Here is a 19,508-nt window from a genome sequence, read left to right as displayed (position 1 = left end):
GTTGTTTTCATTTTGTCCACAGGAGTTTGATAAAGAAGTTAAAAGTTTTGTGTTTATCCTAGAAGGCAGCAGCCAAACCAACAGGATTCAGTTACCGAAGGAGAATAAACAAATCCGTAAGTAAGACTTGTAATAATGGATTTCAGTGTTTGGGAGAATTGTGTCTTATATCTGAGAAGCAAGCATCTTAGTAGGACTTCTGTGGCTTCTACTAGTGTGAAATCATCTGATATTTTTAATATAGAAATCTAAGTGCCATGCACTTTAGAAAAATATCCTCCCTCTCTATCTTCTTTAAATTTAGAACTATTTTAAGTCCTAGAAGATTATTTTTGTAACCACTTATTTTAACAGTATTTGTTGAGCCCTAACTCTGTATGATGGATTTTACACAGTGCTTCTTTACAGAGAAGTAAAAAACATTGGGTTTTTATTAGAAAATCGGGTGGTTAAGGCAAAGTTTTGACATGAACTTAAGAATTATAAGTTATAAGAGCTTCATTTTTTAAACAACAAAAATTGTAAAAAAAATTACACAAGACATTATTATTATTAACAATAATTGATAAACATTTAGGAACATTAATATCTGATAAATATAGACATATTATTTAGCAGACAGCTACAGAATTGATTCCAGTGTGAAAATTAGCAATATTTTAAAGCAGACAGGACCTTAGAAGGTGACTTAAGGATGTGGTCAGGAAGAGCTGTTGTTGACTGAGATGAGGTTAGAATTTAAGGCTCTGTCTCCAGATTAAGCTTTCAATAAAGTGATTAATTTGGGCAATGTATAAATGTAATCAGGTTTTCCACTGACTATGTTTTATGGTTAAATACTAGATTTCTGATATTTTGTAAAAATAAATAGGCAGTTCCTTTCTCTACTTGTAATTTTCTTTGTCTTTATTCACTAAAAATATTTCTGGGTGGTTTGCAGATAAAGCTAAGAGATAGAGCATTACCTGGCAGGCTCACAGGGCTGGGTTCAATTCCTAGCAACATAAATGAAACGTATTAAAAAGAACGTGTATTGAGTACCTTCCGTGTGCCAGGCACTGTGGAAAGACCTGCTATCGGTACCTGATTTCTAATTTTAATTTCCCTTGTAAACTGTACAGATTCTAGACTTTATGTACCATTTCAAGCACTATCTAACATTTTAAATTTTAAGATATCAGTCAGACCATGAAAATTAGGGATGGAAGATGAGTTAATATAAAGTGTTTTGTCAGTGTTTCTTTATAAACTAAGAAATCTACCTTGAAAGAGAATCGATAATTATTATTAATTTTTAAAGTTAGCTTGCTGCCACAGGGAAGTATGGCTCCCTCATAGTTCCTAGTTAGGCATGTAACTGATAGCAGGATGTTTTCCTGTTTTTGTTTTTCATTTTCATATGCATTTGTATTTGTAAGTAAAGTGAACTAAAATAAGTCAGGAAAGCATATCTGAATTTGTAGTTTTTTTCTTCTGTTCATTTGGTTTAGGATATTGACTTTGTGAAACAGATACATTCCAGGGATGTGGCTGTTAAAAGCTGGCCAGTCGTTTTTGCCCTTATCGCTTGGCTTGTAACAACAGTCTGGCTGCCTTTTACTGCCCTCTGCGTCTATACCCATGTCATGATGTTGATGAAATCAGTCGGTCTGGCAGCCTTCTCCTTTGCCTCAGAGAAAGATCCCTCCTTCACCAAAGTGACTAACTACAAACTCCCCCTCCCCCTTCTCTACTTTTATATTCAGAGTTTTTGGTTTTTTTCTTAATTTCCTCAGAAACTGGGTTTAATGTGTTATAATTACCTCTTTAAATGTAACAATGATGACTTTTAATTAGAAAAAAAACAGAAGAATCTTCTAATGTGTTTCTTACACAATGCCCTGCAATTAAAAATTAATCTGGCTTTCCCTTAGCATGGGCAAGAGTATAACAAATGAAACAGTTTGTGTGGTCTCTCTGGCACTAATGCCTTTCAGATGAGCTCTTTGGATGTTTTGATAACGAAGTATGTACTTATTTCTACTTGTTTAAGATGACCTTCTGTGTGAGGTTGGTATGGTTAAACTGTAATTAAAAAGCATGTCTTGAATAGAGAAGAAGTGGCTTTCAATTAACATCTAAATTAAGTTCAATTATCATTATGTATTCCTATTTTAAGAGTTAATATATACTTTATGCAAACTTGACATTTGATAGTTCATTTTTATTTCTGACTATATTAGGTACTTACGAAGAAAGTTTTCTCATGAAATTATCTATGTTTGGCTGCTCCTAAATAATAATCTTTCTGAATTAAATTGTACTCAATGAGTCCTAAATAAATACATCAGTTGTGTTTTTAATTTGTTATTACATTTATTTATTCTTGTTGAGTGCATGCATGCACCATAGTGTGCATGGGGGTCAGAAGACAACATGTGGGTTCTGGAAATGAACTCAGGACAGCTTGGCAAGCAAATGCACTTACCTGCTGAGCCGTGCCCATGGCCCTGTGGTTTTTATTGTTGTTTCTTTATAACCTAATATAAGAAATCGACCTTGAAGGAGAATAATTATTGTTAAAATATTTTTTAATTAATTTGCTGCCAGAAGTAAATTTCCTCATAACTAATCGGTTTTCTATAACATGATAATAGGTTTCTCCACTTGCTCAGTAAGCCATATCAAGCGAATTGAAAAAAGTAAAAGAACAGATTTATTTGGGCAAAGCAGCTCCTGGTTGAGCCCTCCAGCCCCAGAGATTGGGCCAGAGAAGTCACACGCTCAAACTATAGCATGGAGCTAATATACTCTGTATGTAAGGGGTGATGATATGTTCACCACACACTGGGTTTGTGCCCAGGTGTGGTCAAAAACAGACTGCTTTAGTGTGGGGTCTTGGGCTACTGCCAACTTCAGGAGAGGAGTTGCCACAACTGCCAATAATGTGGAACTGAACTTTTTGGTCTTTTCTTTGTTGGAGGTTCTCTGAGGGGTTGGGGTTTGGAGAGAGAGGAGTGGGGCTTTCTGGATCAAGCAGGAGTGAACAATAACTTCTTTATAGTTCCCAAATGGTACATAAAGCCTGGAATCTGTACAGTTTACAAAGGAAATTAAAATTAGAAATCACGTCTTCCCACAGTCGAGTGCATAGAAGGCACTCAATATACACTATTTTTAGCATATTTTATTTATGTTGCTAGGAATTGAACCCAGGCCTGTGAGCCTGCTCGGTAAATAACAGCAGCGTCTAGTGCTGAAGCATGTGTGCTTCTCCAGGGTGTCAGTCATCTTTGTAACCCCTAACTTGGTGATGACATTCAGTTGATGTTCAGATAATTCTATTAAATTTGTCACAGGAGGAACTTTGACAATTCTGTTTCTAATCTCTAATTGTAGCCATCTGCCCTTGGTAATGACACTTTAGTGTGTCATTCACCAGTTAGATAAATGCCTGGCGCCCTTCAGTTTGGATGGTGTTGTATGGAGTTGCCCGTGTGGGAAGCGTCACTGTCATCCATAAATACCCAGCAGGGACTTGTGGGAAGCGTCACTGTCATCCATAAATACCCAGCAGGGACTTTCTGTTCCAGAGTCACATGGAAAGCCACTGGTTTCCCTGCTGCGTCCTCTGAATCAAAGAGTGTGTGTCCGGCCATCGGCATCCTCAAAACCCGAGTTCAGCTGCAGTAAAAGATGAGGATGGCTTTTTGTGGTCCCCCCAGGTCTCCTCATTGCTGCTTGCTATTCTTTTTAAATGATGTCTTGCTCTAGTTAAAATCCTTAAGTGTCTTTGCTCTCACCATTCTTTCTTAAGTTTTTTTTTTTAGTGATTTTATTGAGCTATACATTTTTTTCTTCTCCCCTTCCCTTCAACTCTCTCCCATGGTCCCCATGCTCCCAATTTACTCAGGAGATCTTGTCTTTTTCTACTTCCCATGTAGATTAGATCCATGTATATCTCTCTTAGGGTCTCATTGTTGTCTAGGTTCTCTGGAATTGTGATTTGTGGACTGGTTTTCTTTGCTTCATGTCTAAAAGCCACTTATGAGTAAGTACATGTGATGTGAGTCTTTCTGGGTCTGGGTTGCCTCATTCAATATGTTTCTAGATCCATCCATTTACCTAAAAATCTCAAGATGTCATTATTTTTTCTGCTGTGTAGTGCTCCATTGTGTAAATGTATCATATTTTCCTTATCCATTCTTTAGTCGAGGGCATTTAGGTTGTTTCCAGGTTCTGACTATGACAAAAAATGCTGCTATGAACATAGTTGAGCACATGTCCTTGTGGTACGATTGAGCATCTTTTGAGTATATATCCAAAAGTGGTATTACTGGGTATTGAGGTAGATTGTTTCCTAATTTTCTGAGAAATCACCTTACTGATATCCAAAGGAGTTGTACCAGCTTGCACACCCACCAGCAAAGCAGAAGTGTTCCCTTTACCCCACATCCTCTCTAACATATGTCATCTGTGTTTTTGATCTTGGCCATTCTTTCTATTAAAGTGCTCTTATCAGAGTGAGTAAGTCTTCTGTCTTCCTGTACCAATGGGTTCCTCAGCTCTCATCTTTACCTCTGGGAGCATCCGAGAGAACCAGTGCCTGTTTGATACACTTCTTTCACTAACCTCTTTGGAGATCTCAAACCTCCCTTCTTCATCCTACTGCATATCAGGTTGTTATCAGATACTTTTTGTTTTTCCTCTTCTGCTGCCACCTGAATGCTGCAGGGACCCTGGTCTTTATATTTAGCCCCACAGCTACATGTTCTCCCTGGTTATCAGCTTCTGGATCATGGATTTTTAATGCCATTTCTATCTTCAGTCTTGCACATCAAATGTTTACTAGTCTTTTTTCCTGAACCACCTAAGTGTAGTATATGTAAAGACAGCTCCCAGCTAAGGCTGCTTGGGATCCCCAACCCCTCGCCTTTAATGAGACCCAAATTCTTCATTAAAATCAACTTCTGTTGTCCTTTATTCTGAGTCCATTAAGAAGACATCAGTGGTACTGGGAAAATGATTGGAAGTTTGCCCCCTTCTTACCCTTCAGTACTGCTCACCCCACTCTCTCGGGCAGGGGTTACTGCAGTTACTTTGTGTAGGGCCTCCTACACAAAGTTGTTGTCTGTTGTCAAATTAGCAGCCAGAGTTGGAGTCTTCAGTGACAAGTGAAGCATGTTATCTTCTGAAGAAATGTCCTGTTTCTTAAAGTGAAAATAATTTCTCTCTGGGAATATAACTGTCTGGTTCCCTGTTAACTCTCTGGCTGTCTCTCTTGTTACCTTCCTCGGGCCTGCGTTCCACCCATTCAAGGCTGTTGATGATTTGAAACCCAGCATGCTCTCCTCTTCTCTAGCCTTTGCTAAGATGCCCCTTTGAATGAGGCCCACCTGGCGTGTACTTAAGTTACACTGGTGCTTCATGTTGTTCCCATTTTTTAGCCCCTTGACTTGTATCCTCCCCTGCTCCTGTACTGTGAACAGCACTGAACATGTGTGTAATTGTTTATCATTTTACTGTTTTTCCAACCATTCCAGAAAGGCGATTTCACTGATAGAAACTCTTCCTTTTGTCCTGTTCACCTGATGTACAATCAACTTAATCTGCCTTGAACAAGTGCATGAATGAGCGGCTTCGCACTGATTTTAGATTGGCCCCTGTCTTTCACATGGCCTTCAAGGCTCCATATCACTGCGTTTCCAGTCTATTCTTCTCCCTCTTCAGTGTCTTATACCAACTGGCTGAGCATTTTAAGGTTCATTTCTGCTGTTATGCCCTTCCCCATGGACATCCTTTATCCATTATAAGACAGAGTAATCCACCTATAGTCTGTTCCTCTCTCCTACACCTCTACCGCTCTCCCAGTGGAACCTTGCTTATCCCCTGAGCTCACCTCCTGCATTATTTCTTCAGGACTGCCTTTACTGATCATCTCCTGTCCCTCAAGCACCTGTTGTTAAATACTCTCATAGAACTTTGACCTTCTCTTTTGTAAGACCATATTGCGCATTCCAAGAGAGCATAGAGTATGATGGTCTTTCTTAAAAACAAACAAACAAAGAACCTTCAAGTCTTGTTCACAGAATGGATCAATAATCTTTGTTAAATGATAAGGCTAATTCATCAAAATAATTCTTGGAGGTACAGACAGAAATTATTAGCCCAGTTTTCAGTGTGAAAAAGAAACTAAGGATATGTTAAGGCTGTGAGTGAAGTCTTGGAGTAAGTTCATTCTGAGCTTTCTGGGCAGTGAGGAGAAATGATTGTCTATGGCCTCATCCCACTTCCTGGATGACGAAATCTAGATAAAATGTCCATGAGGTATGCAGTCTGTCCTTTGCTCTAATGAAACAACTCGAAAACCACTGGTTAAAACTAATGGTATTTTACAAGTTGAGTATATTTTTAAATATTTAAAGGAAAAAGAAATTGGGGCTTTGCTCCCTTAACAAGAAATTTCTGTATATTTAAGTACTTGATGGCCATTTTTTAAACTAATGAGGCCTATATTCAGTATTACTCGGAGTGACTTTAAATACAGTGCAGATAAGAAGAGTCAGTGTAAGTTCCCTAGACCAGGGAAACATACTGCAGTGGAGCTTATCCAGTGTTGCTGCCCTACAGAATCAGCTTGTGACATGCTGTAAAGCACTCTTAGCTTGGCCAGGTCCTCCCCCGTTTTGGAAAGTAGAGCCTCGGTGTGTGAGACTGTTAAATGTCAGAGTTCTTTTTGGTTTTGGTTTGCTTGAGGAAAGAGATCTTTCATTTCTAAAAATGATCTTTTACATGCACCTCTTTGTGCTTGAAGGAAATAATTCTGATTCAGTGATAGTTGCAGCATAGATCAGGGGCCTTTTAAAGGACGGGTTTCTCTTTATCTGGTGTTCTCCAGTCGCTATTTACAGCTGAGGGCACTGTGGACCAACAGTGCGAGAGACGAGAGGCTGCCTGATGGTGGCTTATCTGAGATGGCCTCATTTCACTTTGCTTTTGTGGGTTAGAACTCTGGTTGCCATACTGGATCTCTGTAACTGTGGTGGAACACTTTCCTAGAGAATTTTCTAGGGTAGAGCCTTTCCTCTCCCATTCCTGTTTTGCTTAATTTAGATTTCTTCCTGAACACATTTATAAGCTTGATAATTTGAAGGAGATTATCTTTGTATATTTGATGAAAACATTCGTAAGCATTACTAAACATATTTAGCCAAATATGTTTATTTATAGAAAAGTTTGGTATAAAACATAGAAATGACTTATAGTTCTCAGGAATGTTATAAAACTGCTTACTATAAAAATCACAAACCAGAAAGTCAAAAAACAAAAGTTATTGGGCAATTAAAACATTTAAATTTATTAAGTTTATTACTAGAATAAATAGAACATATCATCACCTCAAATCAGTTGCTTTTCTTGGAGTCTATGTCTGTGTATATGGGTGTGTGTGTGTGTGTGTGTGTGTGTGTGTGTGTGTGTGTGTGTGTATACTGGGAATTGAGCCCAGCATTCTGCACTCTAGGGAACTAGGGAAGCATTCTAGCCGTAGCTTAGGTGTGCTCTGAACTTGAGAATAAACCTTGAACTCCTGATCTTCCTATCCACTTTCTAAGTGCAGGATTGTAGGGAACCACCATCAGCTCTGACTCTTTCTTAAGGTCTTTTTTCTGTTTGTTTGTACTTTTGGATTTATAGGAGAAGGTCATAGACAAAGTTATGACATCTTTATTTCATACACAATGCCGAAAAACGTTCCTAACATGCATATTTTTGGAGGTGTGACCATTGTGAGTTTTTGTTGCTTTTTTTTTTTATTTCATCAAGGATTGAACCCAAAATCTCCTATATATGCCTTGCCTGGACTGTTCTACAATGCACCCATCCCAATACCCCAGGAGGGGGGGATACTACTAACACATCTGTTAAAGGCATCATAAATTGAGAGGTCAAAGTTCAAAACTTTAGAGGGAATGTCTTAAGTGACTGGATGTGGAGAAGCAGTTTGTTTAAGCAGGTGCAGAGTACAGCGATCAAAAGTGCCATGTGGTTTGGTTTTCCTCAATATTTTATCCATATGAAACCAGTGATAGGGAATAAAAGCTATCATTTCTTAGTGAGAATTAATTAAGAGCATACTAACGAAGGGATTGTAAATGAAATTACATTCCTCCAGCCTGCTAAGTGTGGACACTGTGAAGATTGCATGCCCAAGCTCTGCTTCAATGAGCCTTCAGTGAAATTTGTCATAATTAGAGTTGCTTTTCTTGAGCTGATCTTCTTTACTGAATTGTTTGGTAAGACTGTAAAACCTGTCAGAGAATAACGATAATTGCCACATGTGTTTATGAGCACCCTGATAGGAATGCATAGTTCAGTTCTCTCTCTCTCTCTCTCTCTCTCTCTCTCTCTCTCTCTCTCTCTCTCTCTCTCTCTTTCTCTCTCTCTTTCTGTGTGTGTGTGTGTGTAATGCAGTTCCATGCTCACAGTCTCTTATGGCATAACCAAACATAATCAAAGAGTGAATAAGATCCTTTTTCTGATTTTCATAAAGATTTCACCAGTGCCACAGACGAGCTTTAAAATGCAGCATTGGCTGCCGTTTGATCCCGCTGTCATCAGTGTCTCCACCTCTATAATCAGGTTATACATCATGGATCGCGCTGACCTGTGTCTTTCTGCTCCTTGAGTGCTGGGCTGCGGGTTGCAGGGGCGCTGACTGTTTGTTTGTGTGCATATATAAGGGGCCTGAACGTTTCATCTTATGTTTTTTCTCTCTTGTTCTAGTTGGACTGATCCAGAGGTTTCTTGTACTTCAGATTTACATACCCCTGGGACAGGACTTCTCCACTGAATTACTGTAAGATATATAGAACTTCTTCTGAATGTTTTATGTGTGTTGGACATTTGATCAATTGCAGCAGTGCTAACAGTCATTAATTGCAAGTGGCAAATTTTTCTTTTGCATTAAACAGTAGTGACTTATCAGGTTGACTTGAAGTAATTAAAATAACTAGTATTCCTTGGATATTGCTGCACTCTGGAATTTCCTGGGAGAAAGAAAATAGGTTTCATCTGTTTCAGAAGGTGCTGTAGATTATGATTTTACATTTTTCCTGTTTCTTTTCAGAACTACGTTGGTTTAAAATTGACTAAAAGACATATTAACACTACTGTAGTTTTGATATATTGGTTCCTTTTGTGTATGTAAAGATAGCGTACTGTATGTTTATTTTCAGTCGCCTTACCTGATTGTTTAGCAAAAGTTAAATTACTTTTATTCAGTAACATTTATAGTGTTATGTGAAATACTAGTAGTAATAAAAATAGCATTTAATTTGTTATTGCATACAAAATTGGGTATTTTCTAAGATTTCACTTCTAAATTTCTGTATTGTAAATAAGCCATTGCAAGGTTATTTTTGTTTGGTTTGGTTTTTAATTCAAAGCTGCACGTGGTTCAGGCTTAGGTATTGGTCTTCAATCCTGGACAAATGTGACTTGGTGGTAAAGACAGATGTGTTCCAGCTTTGTCAGCGTTCATTGTGATCTAAAGGAGAGAGAGCACATTCTTAGTAAATGGGACTTATTAATTTTTCTCTGCGTAAGCTGGGAAATTAGTGATTTTTTTAGGTTGTCAATGAGTCTGAATTTTAGCTTAGAAGGTTACAGCCTTGTTTTCTCAGATGAAACATAGATGGAATGCCATGCACTTTTGTTTTATTCAGCCGTAAACCCCTGTGAACTTGTAAGATCTTCTTTTATCATCTTCCATCTTTAAAACAGTTCTTAGAGAGAGAGCACCAAAGCATCATTTGATGCTCTTATGGACCACTTCCTGGTGTCTGCAGGAAAAAGCATTTTCAAAACTCCAAAGGCATTCTGAAGGTACAGAAACTGCTGGTGAAAGCTTCATTTTCAGCACAGGAGAATATGAGTTCTGAATTGAAAAGAAGGCAAATTGCATTTTAAACTTTAAAGCTCTTTACATAGAAATCCAATTTTCCTCCCCCTTTTAGCTGGATCTTGCCATGACCCACACTTTGAGCTTCTTCAAAGCAGCAGTAAAGGTTTTCCTAGTTAGCCTTAGGCTTGGGGCTGTGAGACCCTCTTTTTTCTTTACAAAATTAAGCTTTATTTGTGCCCAAACACTTGAGCATATCACTCTAGCCTAGGCAATATACTGTCTTTTTTTAAATTTATTTATTTATTAAAGATTTCTGCCTCCTCCCCACCACTGCCTCCCATTTCCCTCCCCCTCCCCCAATCAAGTCTCCCTCCCTCGTCAGCCCAAAGAGCAATCAGGATTCCCTGACCTGTAGGAAGTCCAAGGACCACCCACCTCCATCCAGGTCTAGTAAGGTGAGCATCCAAACTGCCTAGGCTCCCACAAAGCTAGTACATGCAGTAGGATCAAAAACCCATTGCCATTGTTCTTGAGTTCTCAGTAGTCCTCATTGTCTGCTATGTTCAGCGAGTCCGGTTTTATCCCATGATTTTTCAGACCCGGGCCAGCTGACCTTGGTGAGTTCCCGATAGAACTTCCCCATTGTCTCAGTGTGTGGGTGCACCCCTCGCGGTCCTGAGTTCTTTGCTCGTGCTCTCTCTCCATCTGCTCCTGATTTGGACCTTGAGATTTCAGTCCGGTACTCCAATGTTTGTCTCTGTCTCTGTCTTTTTTCATCGCCTGATGAAGGTTAATATTCAGGAGGGTGCCTATATGTTTTTCTTTGGGTTCACCTTCTTATTTAACTTCTCTAGTATCACGAATTATAGGCTCAATGTCCTTTATTTATGGCTAGAAATCAAATATGAGTGAGTACAAAATATGAGTGAGTACATCCCATGTTCCTCTTTTTGGGTCTGGCTTACCTCACTCAGGATAGTGTTTTCTATTTCAGTCCATTTGCATGCAAAATTCAAGAAGTCATTGTTTTTTACTGCTGAGTAGTACTCTAATATGTATATATTCCATACTTTCTTCATCCATTCTTCCATTGAAGGGCATCTAGGTTGTTTCCATGTTCTGGCTATTACAAACAATGCTGCTATGAACATAGTTGAGCATATACTTTTGTTGTATGATAGGGCATCTCTTGGGTATATTCCCAAGAGTGGTATTGCTGGGTCCAGGGGTAAGTTGATCCCGAATTTCCTGAGAAACTGCCACACTGCTTTCCAAAGTGGTTGCACGAGTTTGCATTCCCACCAGCAATGGATGAGGGTACCCCTTTCTCCACAGCCTCTCCAGCAAAGGCTATCATTGGTGTTTTTTATTTTAGCCATTCTGACAGGTGTAAGATGGTATCTTAAAGTTGTCTTGATTTGCATTTCCCTGATCGCTAAGGAAGTTGAGCATGATCTTAAGTGTCTTTTGGCCTTTTGAACTTCTTCCATTGAGAATTCTCTGTTCAGCTCAGTGCCCCATTTTTTAATTGGGTTAATTAGCCTTTTACTGTCTAGTTTCTTGAGTTCTTTATATATTTTGGAGATCAGACCTTTGTCAGTTGCGGGGTTGGTGAAGATCTTCTCCCAGTCAGTGGGTTGTTTTTTTGACTTAGTGACAGTCCTTTGCTTTACAGAAGCTTCTCAGTCTCAGGAGGTCCCATTTATTCAATGAGGCCCTTAATGTCTGTGCTGCTGGGGTTATACGTAGGAAGTGGTCTCCTGTGCCCATGTGTTGTAGAGGACTTCCCACTTTTTCTTCTATCAGGTTAGTGTGTTCGGACTGATATTAAGGTCTTTAATCCATTTGGACTTGAGTTTTGTGCATGGTGACAGATATGGATCTATTTTCATTCTTCTACAGGTTGGCATCCAGTTTTGCCAGCACAATTTGTTGAAGATGCTTTCTTTTTTCCATTGTATACTTTTAGCTCCTTTATCAAAAATCAGATGTTCATAGGTTTCTGGGTTAAAGTCAGGGTCTTCTATTCGATTCCATTGGTCAACTTCTCTGTTTTTATGCCAATACCAAGCTGTTTTCAATACTGTAGCTCTGTAATAGAGATTGAAGTCAGGGATAGTAATGTCTCCAGATGATCCTTTATTGTATAAGATTGTTTTGGCTCTCCTGGGTTTTTTGTTTTTCCATATAAAGTTGATTATTGTCTTCTCCAGATCTGTGAAGAATTTTGATGGGATTTTGATGGGGATTGCATTGAATCTATAGATTGCTTTTGGTAGGATTGCCATTTTTACTATGTTGATCCTCCCAATCCAACAGCAAGGGAGATCCTTCCATTTTCTGGTGTCCTCTTCAATTAATATACTGTCTTAATTAATTTAATGACAGTTAAAGCTTTGATTATTAAGAAGCCAAGAGGTATCCTTAACCTGCTCCTAGCAGGAGACAAGCCTATACCTAAGTAAACCCAACCGTTCTTTGTTCTGTATTGCTTGTGCTCTTGGCCCATTTAGTTATGGGAAACATTTTTGAAAGGTCTTGGCATTAATGATTAGATTGTGAATGTGGTTCACTGTAATCATTGATTCCCATGTTCTCATGTCTACATGGAAAATGAGTTGATTTTCTAAATGATTTTGGTTTTATAATGCTAGAAAAATAAATTCTTCTGGACAAAGGTAAAAATTATTAAATAACATGGATGAGACACGCTCTGCCAGTTTATCTTATATGAACTGAATCTGTTACTGATAGTCCAGGTAGTTCTGTTTCCTGCAGAAAGGACAGAGACCGTGTTTTCCGCAGAAGGAAGATGGAGTGATAGGTATGGATTTCGCTCTAATACATTTTCCCTGCATTAAAAGACAGGCCTTTCTTTAGTACCCTTCGTGTTGTACTGTTCCTAGCAGTGTAGCCCTAGGCGATTTTAAATAATACATTTCTCTAGCAAGCCCGGAAGGTCACCTAACAGAGCCATATCTGGCTTCTCAATATCTCTATTGTCAGAGTGGGGAAAGGCATTTTGTTCTCAAAGGTTCTTGCTGTACATCAAGAGGTTTTCATGAGTGGAGTCTTGCCAGCTAGTTTAAAAGTTTTGCAGTCATTTCCTCAGCCTCCTCTCATGCCTTTTATGCTTCCTAGATGATTTATCATGCCCAGGAACAGGTTATACAAAGTAGGTTGGGGGTGTTTTAGAACCAGCAGCTGCACAGCTTGAGGATCTAGTATTGCTGCCCCTTGGGCCTTTGAAATACCTTGAATTTGTGACTGCTATTTTTTCTACTTCAAAACACCATCATTGCTGTCCTGTCTGTCCTTGCTTTTCTCTGGACTTCCCAGCTTCTTCACTGTCTTAGTTAGGGTTTCTATTCCTATGAAGAGACACCATGACCTCGGCATTTCTTCTAAAAGAAAACATTGAATTTGGGCTGGCTAACAGTTTCAGAAGGTTAGTACACTGTCTTCATGGTGGCGTGCAGGCCTACATGGTGCTCTGTTTTGATCCATGGGCAACAGGAAGTGACCTGAGGGCCACATTGTACATGCTCAATGTCCACCTCCACACCTCACCCAACAGCGCTACACCCCCAGTAGTGCCATTCCCAAAGGGGCATTTTCTTTCAAGCAACAACACTCCCTCAACAGTGTGCACTGCACTTACTGTGAGCACACGTCTTAAAGAGCACACTGGAGTTTCCACAGAGGATGTGAGGATAAGCCCCAAAACCCATAAGGCTCTGCATGTCACAGTTTGTTCTTTTCTCCCACTACATACTCTGCTCTGATTGGGTTTCCTGTCAGGTACTGATGTCTTTCCATTCTTGTGCCTCTTACCCCTCTTAAAAAGCCAGGCAAAGTCCCTTCTTAGATTCCTGTGCACCATTAGTTTCTGTCCCCAACTCTCTCTAATGTTTCCTACTCTTGGGAATCTCTTCTTCCAACAGGCTGCTGCTTTGATCCTCCCCTCAAACTGAATGAGATCCTTCTCTTAAGCCCTTGCCTAGCACCTTGCTCGTTTCCTTTATGAAAACCCTAAAAGTGCATAATTACTGCCGAGAGAGAGAGAGAGAGAGAGAGAGAGAGAGAGAGAGAGATATCTAAGAAGACAAGACCTTGTCTGCTAGACTCGGCATGCTGTTCCAGCTCTTACCACAGGGTAACCTGACACATAGCAGGTTCTGAAATGTGGGTGAGTGCTCAAGATGATGGTGGAGTAACGACTGGCAGAGTCTGATCTCTGCCCTCATACATTGTATTCACTCAATTTCCATATGTGCTGTGGTGACACAAGAGCAAGACCTGTGGGCATGTGAGGTGGGAAGTGGACAGATCTGTGGTGGAACTCTGGGAGACTTGGGGTAACCGTATGACTGACTAATCTCTCCTCTGGGGTAAGGTACAGCGCAGATGCTCACCAAGAAAATTAGCATCAGTAGTAATCATTTCTACTTATTAAACATGATATATCTAGGCGTTCCATTATCATTCTGGATACTTTATTTCAGCTTAATAAATACAAAGCCTAAGCTGCTTGATAGGTCATAACTATTAGCTGTTTGGTCATTGATTAAGATGACATTTAAAAGATGTAGGGACTGGCCCGTGTTTATAGTCCTACTAACTCCTGAAGCCAGGATTCGGGTGTTTAGCTCATGGTGAGGGCCTTTGCTCCACATCTCCATCCCATGCCTCCTTATTTGCAGTCCAGATAGTTTTCTGACTGTTCCCATTTAGTGATAGTATATACACACACAGAAAATACTCCATCTGAATCTTAGCACAAGCTGAAGGTGTGAAGCCTTATTCATCTCAAGGGGCATCTCACAATAGTATACTCGGAGTTCCAAAAGGAAAAGGCTTTCTTGTTGGGTTGTTTTGCGTTTTATGCCTTTGAAACTAGTAAATTTAGTATTCTTTTTAAATGAGAGCCAAGAACTTAACCTATTTGTTGATTCTTTACTTTGGTTCTTGTGTAGGCCTCTATTTCTTTTGTACATCAAAGAATTATATTATTCAGAATCTTGTGCTTACAGCTAAGGTGGCTACACCATATCACAAGGTTCATATTTTATTGAGCATCTGGGGCAAGTAGAGTTTTCACAGTACTGACACTTAGATTTAGAAGGAAGTAGCAGAATCCTTCTTGATCTTTTCAGTACTGATGACATCCTACAGTTTTGGTGTTAGACTGTAAGACTCCCCTATTTTTTAACAAACATCATTTGATTTACACGTTTTGTTATTATACTTCCAAAGTGTTTCAGTTTAACTGAGCCTAACTGACTTGAGTTTCTAAAACTGACTTGGTTTTCTAAAACTGCTCCTTTTTGTTACTTTCCAAACTGTACGGTGGGGACGCAGTCATAGGTGCTTCAGCTCCTGGAGCAGGCACCTGGTACAAAGGAGGAGCACCCCGAACCTGGGGGATTCAGCTGCATCTTGAAATTGAAATCCATTTTTGCTGTATTTCATGCCACCAATCATACTGAATGATTTTGCTATATTTCATTTTTGACCAAAATTGCATTGATTTTAGCAGATACTGTCAAGCTGCATTCGTTATTTTCTCTATCCTGATTCTGTCATTATCTTGATGAGTTCTGAGAGGCATCTTGGACTGTTATGCTGCTGGTGAATTGACATTATTATTCTGTTTTCAGTCAGCTCAGTCAGTGCGTTTCCAACATGTGGGTTGAAAATTCTGGGAAAGCTCATATGGCAGCCAGTGTGCTGCTTGCAGCATTGGGATTCTCAAGCCAAAGGTCTTGAGGGCATTAGTGCTGCAAGGCTTCATACATCGGCCCCTTAGCTGACAAAGGTAAGAAGGAAACATTCTTTTTCTAAAGAGAAATCCCTAAAAGTGTGTGTAACCCTTACAGCTCCAGCACGCTTTGATTCTGCACTGCAACAGTCCGAAGCTGAAATTATACCAGAATAGATTTTAATGGTTTTGACCTGGAATTTGCCTGGAATTTATGTTTGTTCCAGAGTTGTTCTCTTGTTTCACCCACACCTGTTCCATGGCTTTTGGCATGGCATCTATCTTTCTATTACCATTCTTCTTCAGTAAGTTGTAATGTGAGCTGCTTCCTGTCAGAGTTAATTGCAGACAGTGTTTCTTTGTTTTTTCTAAGAAATGTTAGGGCCATGTAGACTTGGAAGCTTTCTTTTCCATCTCTGTATTGAAGAAAATTGAAACATTCTGACAAAGCTGTGCCCTCAGGGTAACTTAGTGAAAGTTCTCCTTGTAAGATCTCCCTGCCATCGACTTTGTGCCTGCCATTCCTACTCAGCCATGTCAGAAACAGCAGATCTTTGAAACCCTGAACCCCGAAAAGCACCCATAGCCTGTAGATGCACGCCTGTTTCTTTCATATACTAGCCATCTTCTTTGGCCTCTTAAAAGCCACCATGATTGAGAGAATCCCTGGTTTTGATAACTTCGGGTCAGAGTGACATTAGTGAGAGCTTTTGAGATTGTGCCCACTTAACGAAACTCAAGCCATTGTGGGAAATGAGCTTTCTTATCTTTTTGGTCATTTTGATGCTTTCCTTTGAAGAACATAATGGTCCCTGTTTCACTCCCAAGTTAGTTGTAAAAGGAGATGTTATCCAAACGCAAAGTATTATATTATTAAGTGAAATCCGTTTTTCCTTCTGTGAAATCTTTTATGTTACCCAGTGAATCCATCTATAAACTACCTGTCTAAAACTGGGAAGAAAATGGCCAGCAGCAGCTCCCTGTAGACAAGTCTATAGACTAGAGTAACCCACACTCCTGTCTCATTGTCATTTAGAATGCATCTCATGTCTCATCCCACCTTCTATTTTTTCTTTTTAAAATCATCAGTATTTAAATCTCATTATTTTAATTATATCCAATTAAATGTACTTGCATAATCAGTATACTTTGTTACATGCATTAGTAAAGAGAGCACTTTAAGATACTTTGCATACTGACTTTCTCAATGTATTGAATTTGCATACCTTAAAATAGGTTTCATGTAGAAGTTTTAGAAAACACATGTGACAGGTATATAAATTAGATGCCATATACTCTCCTTGTTAAACATGTTTGTAAAAGGTCTTTCCTCATGTCTTAATTTGGCTTTCTTCTTTAAATTGCTTCTGTAGCACCATTTCTGCAACCTAGATATTTGTTCAAAATGAAAATAAAATACCTACAAGAGAAAGATATGCGTATGTATATATTTGGAAGAATTCTTATTCTATAAAATCATAATAAAAGGGTACACATTTTTTGGCACTGGGTAGTTAATAATTGCTGTACCAGTCATCAGGGTCTAAGGCAGGGGCCTATATAGCTTTACCCCGAAATAATTACACAGAAACTGTATTCATTTAAACACTGCCTGGCCCATTATATGTATCCTCTTACTGGCTAACTCTCACATCTTGATTAACCCATTTCTATTAATATGTATCGCCACTTGACTGTGGCTTACCAGCACGAGTCTAACCAGCATCGTCTTGGACAGGAGAATCATGGCGTCTGCCACACTTCCCTTCTTCCCAGCACTATGGTGGGGCACTCATGAGCTTGAGAGTCACTGCCATTTATTAATGTGGTTCTGGCGGGTGCTGGATCCTCTGCATGGCAGCCTCATCTTGTGCAGTAAGGATAAGATTAATATCTATTTATTGAGGTAATTATGTGGTCAGTATTGATTTATAACTTCCAGATCTCCACAGATGAGAGTACAGTGATATTGGATTCTCAAGTTACTCATGTGGAACACTTTAAGCTGCCTTTGAACTTTACATGGCACTAGTCTCTGAAGAGAGACCCAAAGTAGTTATTCCTTAGAAGCTTTCATCATTGTTACCTCAGGCTCTTCAACTAGAAAGAAAGATTAGCAGGGACAAAGAGAGAGTGAACTTTCCTGCTTCAGTGAGGAAACTGTTTGGCTACCCACTGGTAGCCATAGAGCTCATATTACAGTCTTGGTACCAGCAGAGTCCTTGTGACCAAACCAAGTGTCAGACCACAGATAGGATCTGAGGGGACACAAGAGGAGACCTGATGTCACATGTGATATCAGAGTTTTGTCCTGTGCTACTTTTTGCTGCCCTTTATCTTCCCTCATAGGATAATTTAGGATGACATAGCGAGTAGCGGATCTCCCAAAGTCTCTCTTTATTTTGTCTACTTTCAGGAGAATGATTCTTCAGTGCCGTGACACATGTTCCATTTGTGTATTATTTATTTATAAACAGGAGACATGTCTTCACTTACTTGCATTTCAATCTGTCCTACAGTATTGTATATTTATTCTGATAGCTAATTTTAATTGTTCAAATAAAAGGAATTTGAAACTGCTACAAAATAAAGGTTATTGCATTTATATAGTTTTACTAATAAAATGTATAATATTTTCATTAATGGGATATTCTCATATATAACTATTATAACGTGAAGGTGTTCTTTATTAGCACATAAAGCAATATAGGATTCACTTGGCTCTGATTAAGTTGGCAAGTATGACATACAAAGAAAATTCCTACTATGGGGAAATATAACTTTAGAATTCTTGATTTTAGAAAATTTCCATTAACTGTGAATCTTTCAAAATAAATGTGTGTGTGTGTGTGTGTGTGTGTGTGTGTGTGTGTGTGTGTGTGCACATAAGTGTGGATGCCTTGAAGGCCGGGGACATCAGGTCTTCTAGAACTGAAGTTACAGGCAGTTGGGAGCCATTAGACATGAGTGCTTGGAATTGAATTCGGGTCCTCTGCAAGAGCGGTACCCTGTAGTGATCCATCTCTCCAGCCCCTCATAATAGGCATAATGATGTATAGATTGAAATACACTAGAATCTTTAGTTGAATGCATCTTAGAATAGTACTTATGTAACTTTTATGGCATTTATCTCAAAATGGCCTTCTTACTTCTATACCTCCACAACCAGATAGCTGGTTCCAATCAGAACATGGAATAATTGAAGGTCTGAGTATGGTGCATCCTGAGGAAGCTATCGTGAAACTGAAGTTTTGGGCCCCATTTATAAAAGATACTGCTCAGATATTGCAATAGATTGAAGTAGAGTTGGTTGGATTGTGTATTATTCACAGAGACTTTACACAGAGCCTGATCCATAGTGATCACTAGAGGATAGTCTCCTGTAGTTGTCATTTCTGAATCCCTGAACGTCTCTAGTTGTTTTCAGTCTGTTGTGTACTTTGGAGGTGGTGGTGGTGGGGAGAAGAGTGAATTAGAACGTGTTTCAAAATTGATGAGATTATAATATTCACACTTGGTGTTAAATTCACATAAATGAAGTTTTATATCTAGTTGAAAGAATGTTTAAAATGATATGGTATTGCTTTTTAAATGGGTCCATATTATTTCTGTTACTTCAGAAACAATAATCTACTTTCCATTATGAAATCTTACATACATTTTGAGATGATCATGTTTATGTGTTTTAGATGAAGACAGGCAACCAGTGCTGAACCAAAAAGGTTAAGATGCACAGGTATAGTTCAACCACTTATTTAAAGTTGGGTAGTAAAACCTAGTTAACTGAAAATAGCATTGCCAGTTCCGATTGCATACAAATTCTGTGTTTAAGTTAGCTGGATATCTACTTTACTTTTAAGATGA

At 39.0% G+C, this 19,508-nt stretch overlaps 1 protein-coding gene across 6 annotated transcripts in view; it reads left to right on the top strand.

Annotated features, from left to right (window-relative positions):
* Nucleotides 1-19,508, top strand: part of Cfap20dc (CFAP20 domain containing) — a 225,524-nt gene that overhangs the window by 7,103 nt on the left and 198,913 nt on the right. For 3 of the 6 annotated variants that reach the window (XM_075988577.1, XM_075988574.1, XM_075988573.1), the window contains exons 3-4: nt 23-116; nt 8,764-8,836. In XM_075988577.1, coding sequence (XP_075844692.1) covers nt 23-116; nt 8,764-8,836 — 167 coding nt within the window. The remainder of the gene's footprint in view (nt 1-22; nt 117-8,763; nt 8,837-19,508) is intronic. The other 3 variants (XM_075988575.1, XM_075988576.1, XM_075988579.1) reach the window with 3 other exon arrangements.

Source organism: Microtus pennsylvanicus, chromosome 10, assembly GCF_037038515.1.
Source record: "Microtus pennsylvanicus isolate mMicPen1 chromosome 10, mMicPen1.hap1, whole genome shotgun sequence".
NCBI lineage: Eukaryota > Metazoa > Chordata > Mammalia > Rodentia > Cricetidae > Microtus > Microtus pennsylvanicus.
Note: the sequence above shows the minus strand (reverse complement) of the source record. Positions and strands in the feature narration are given on the sequence as shown.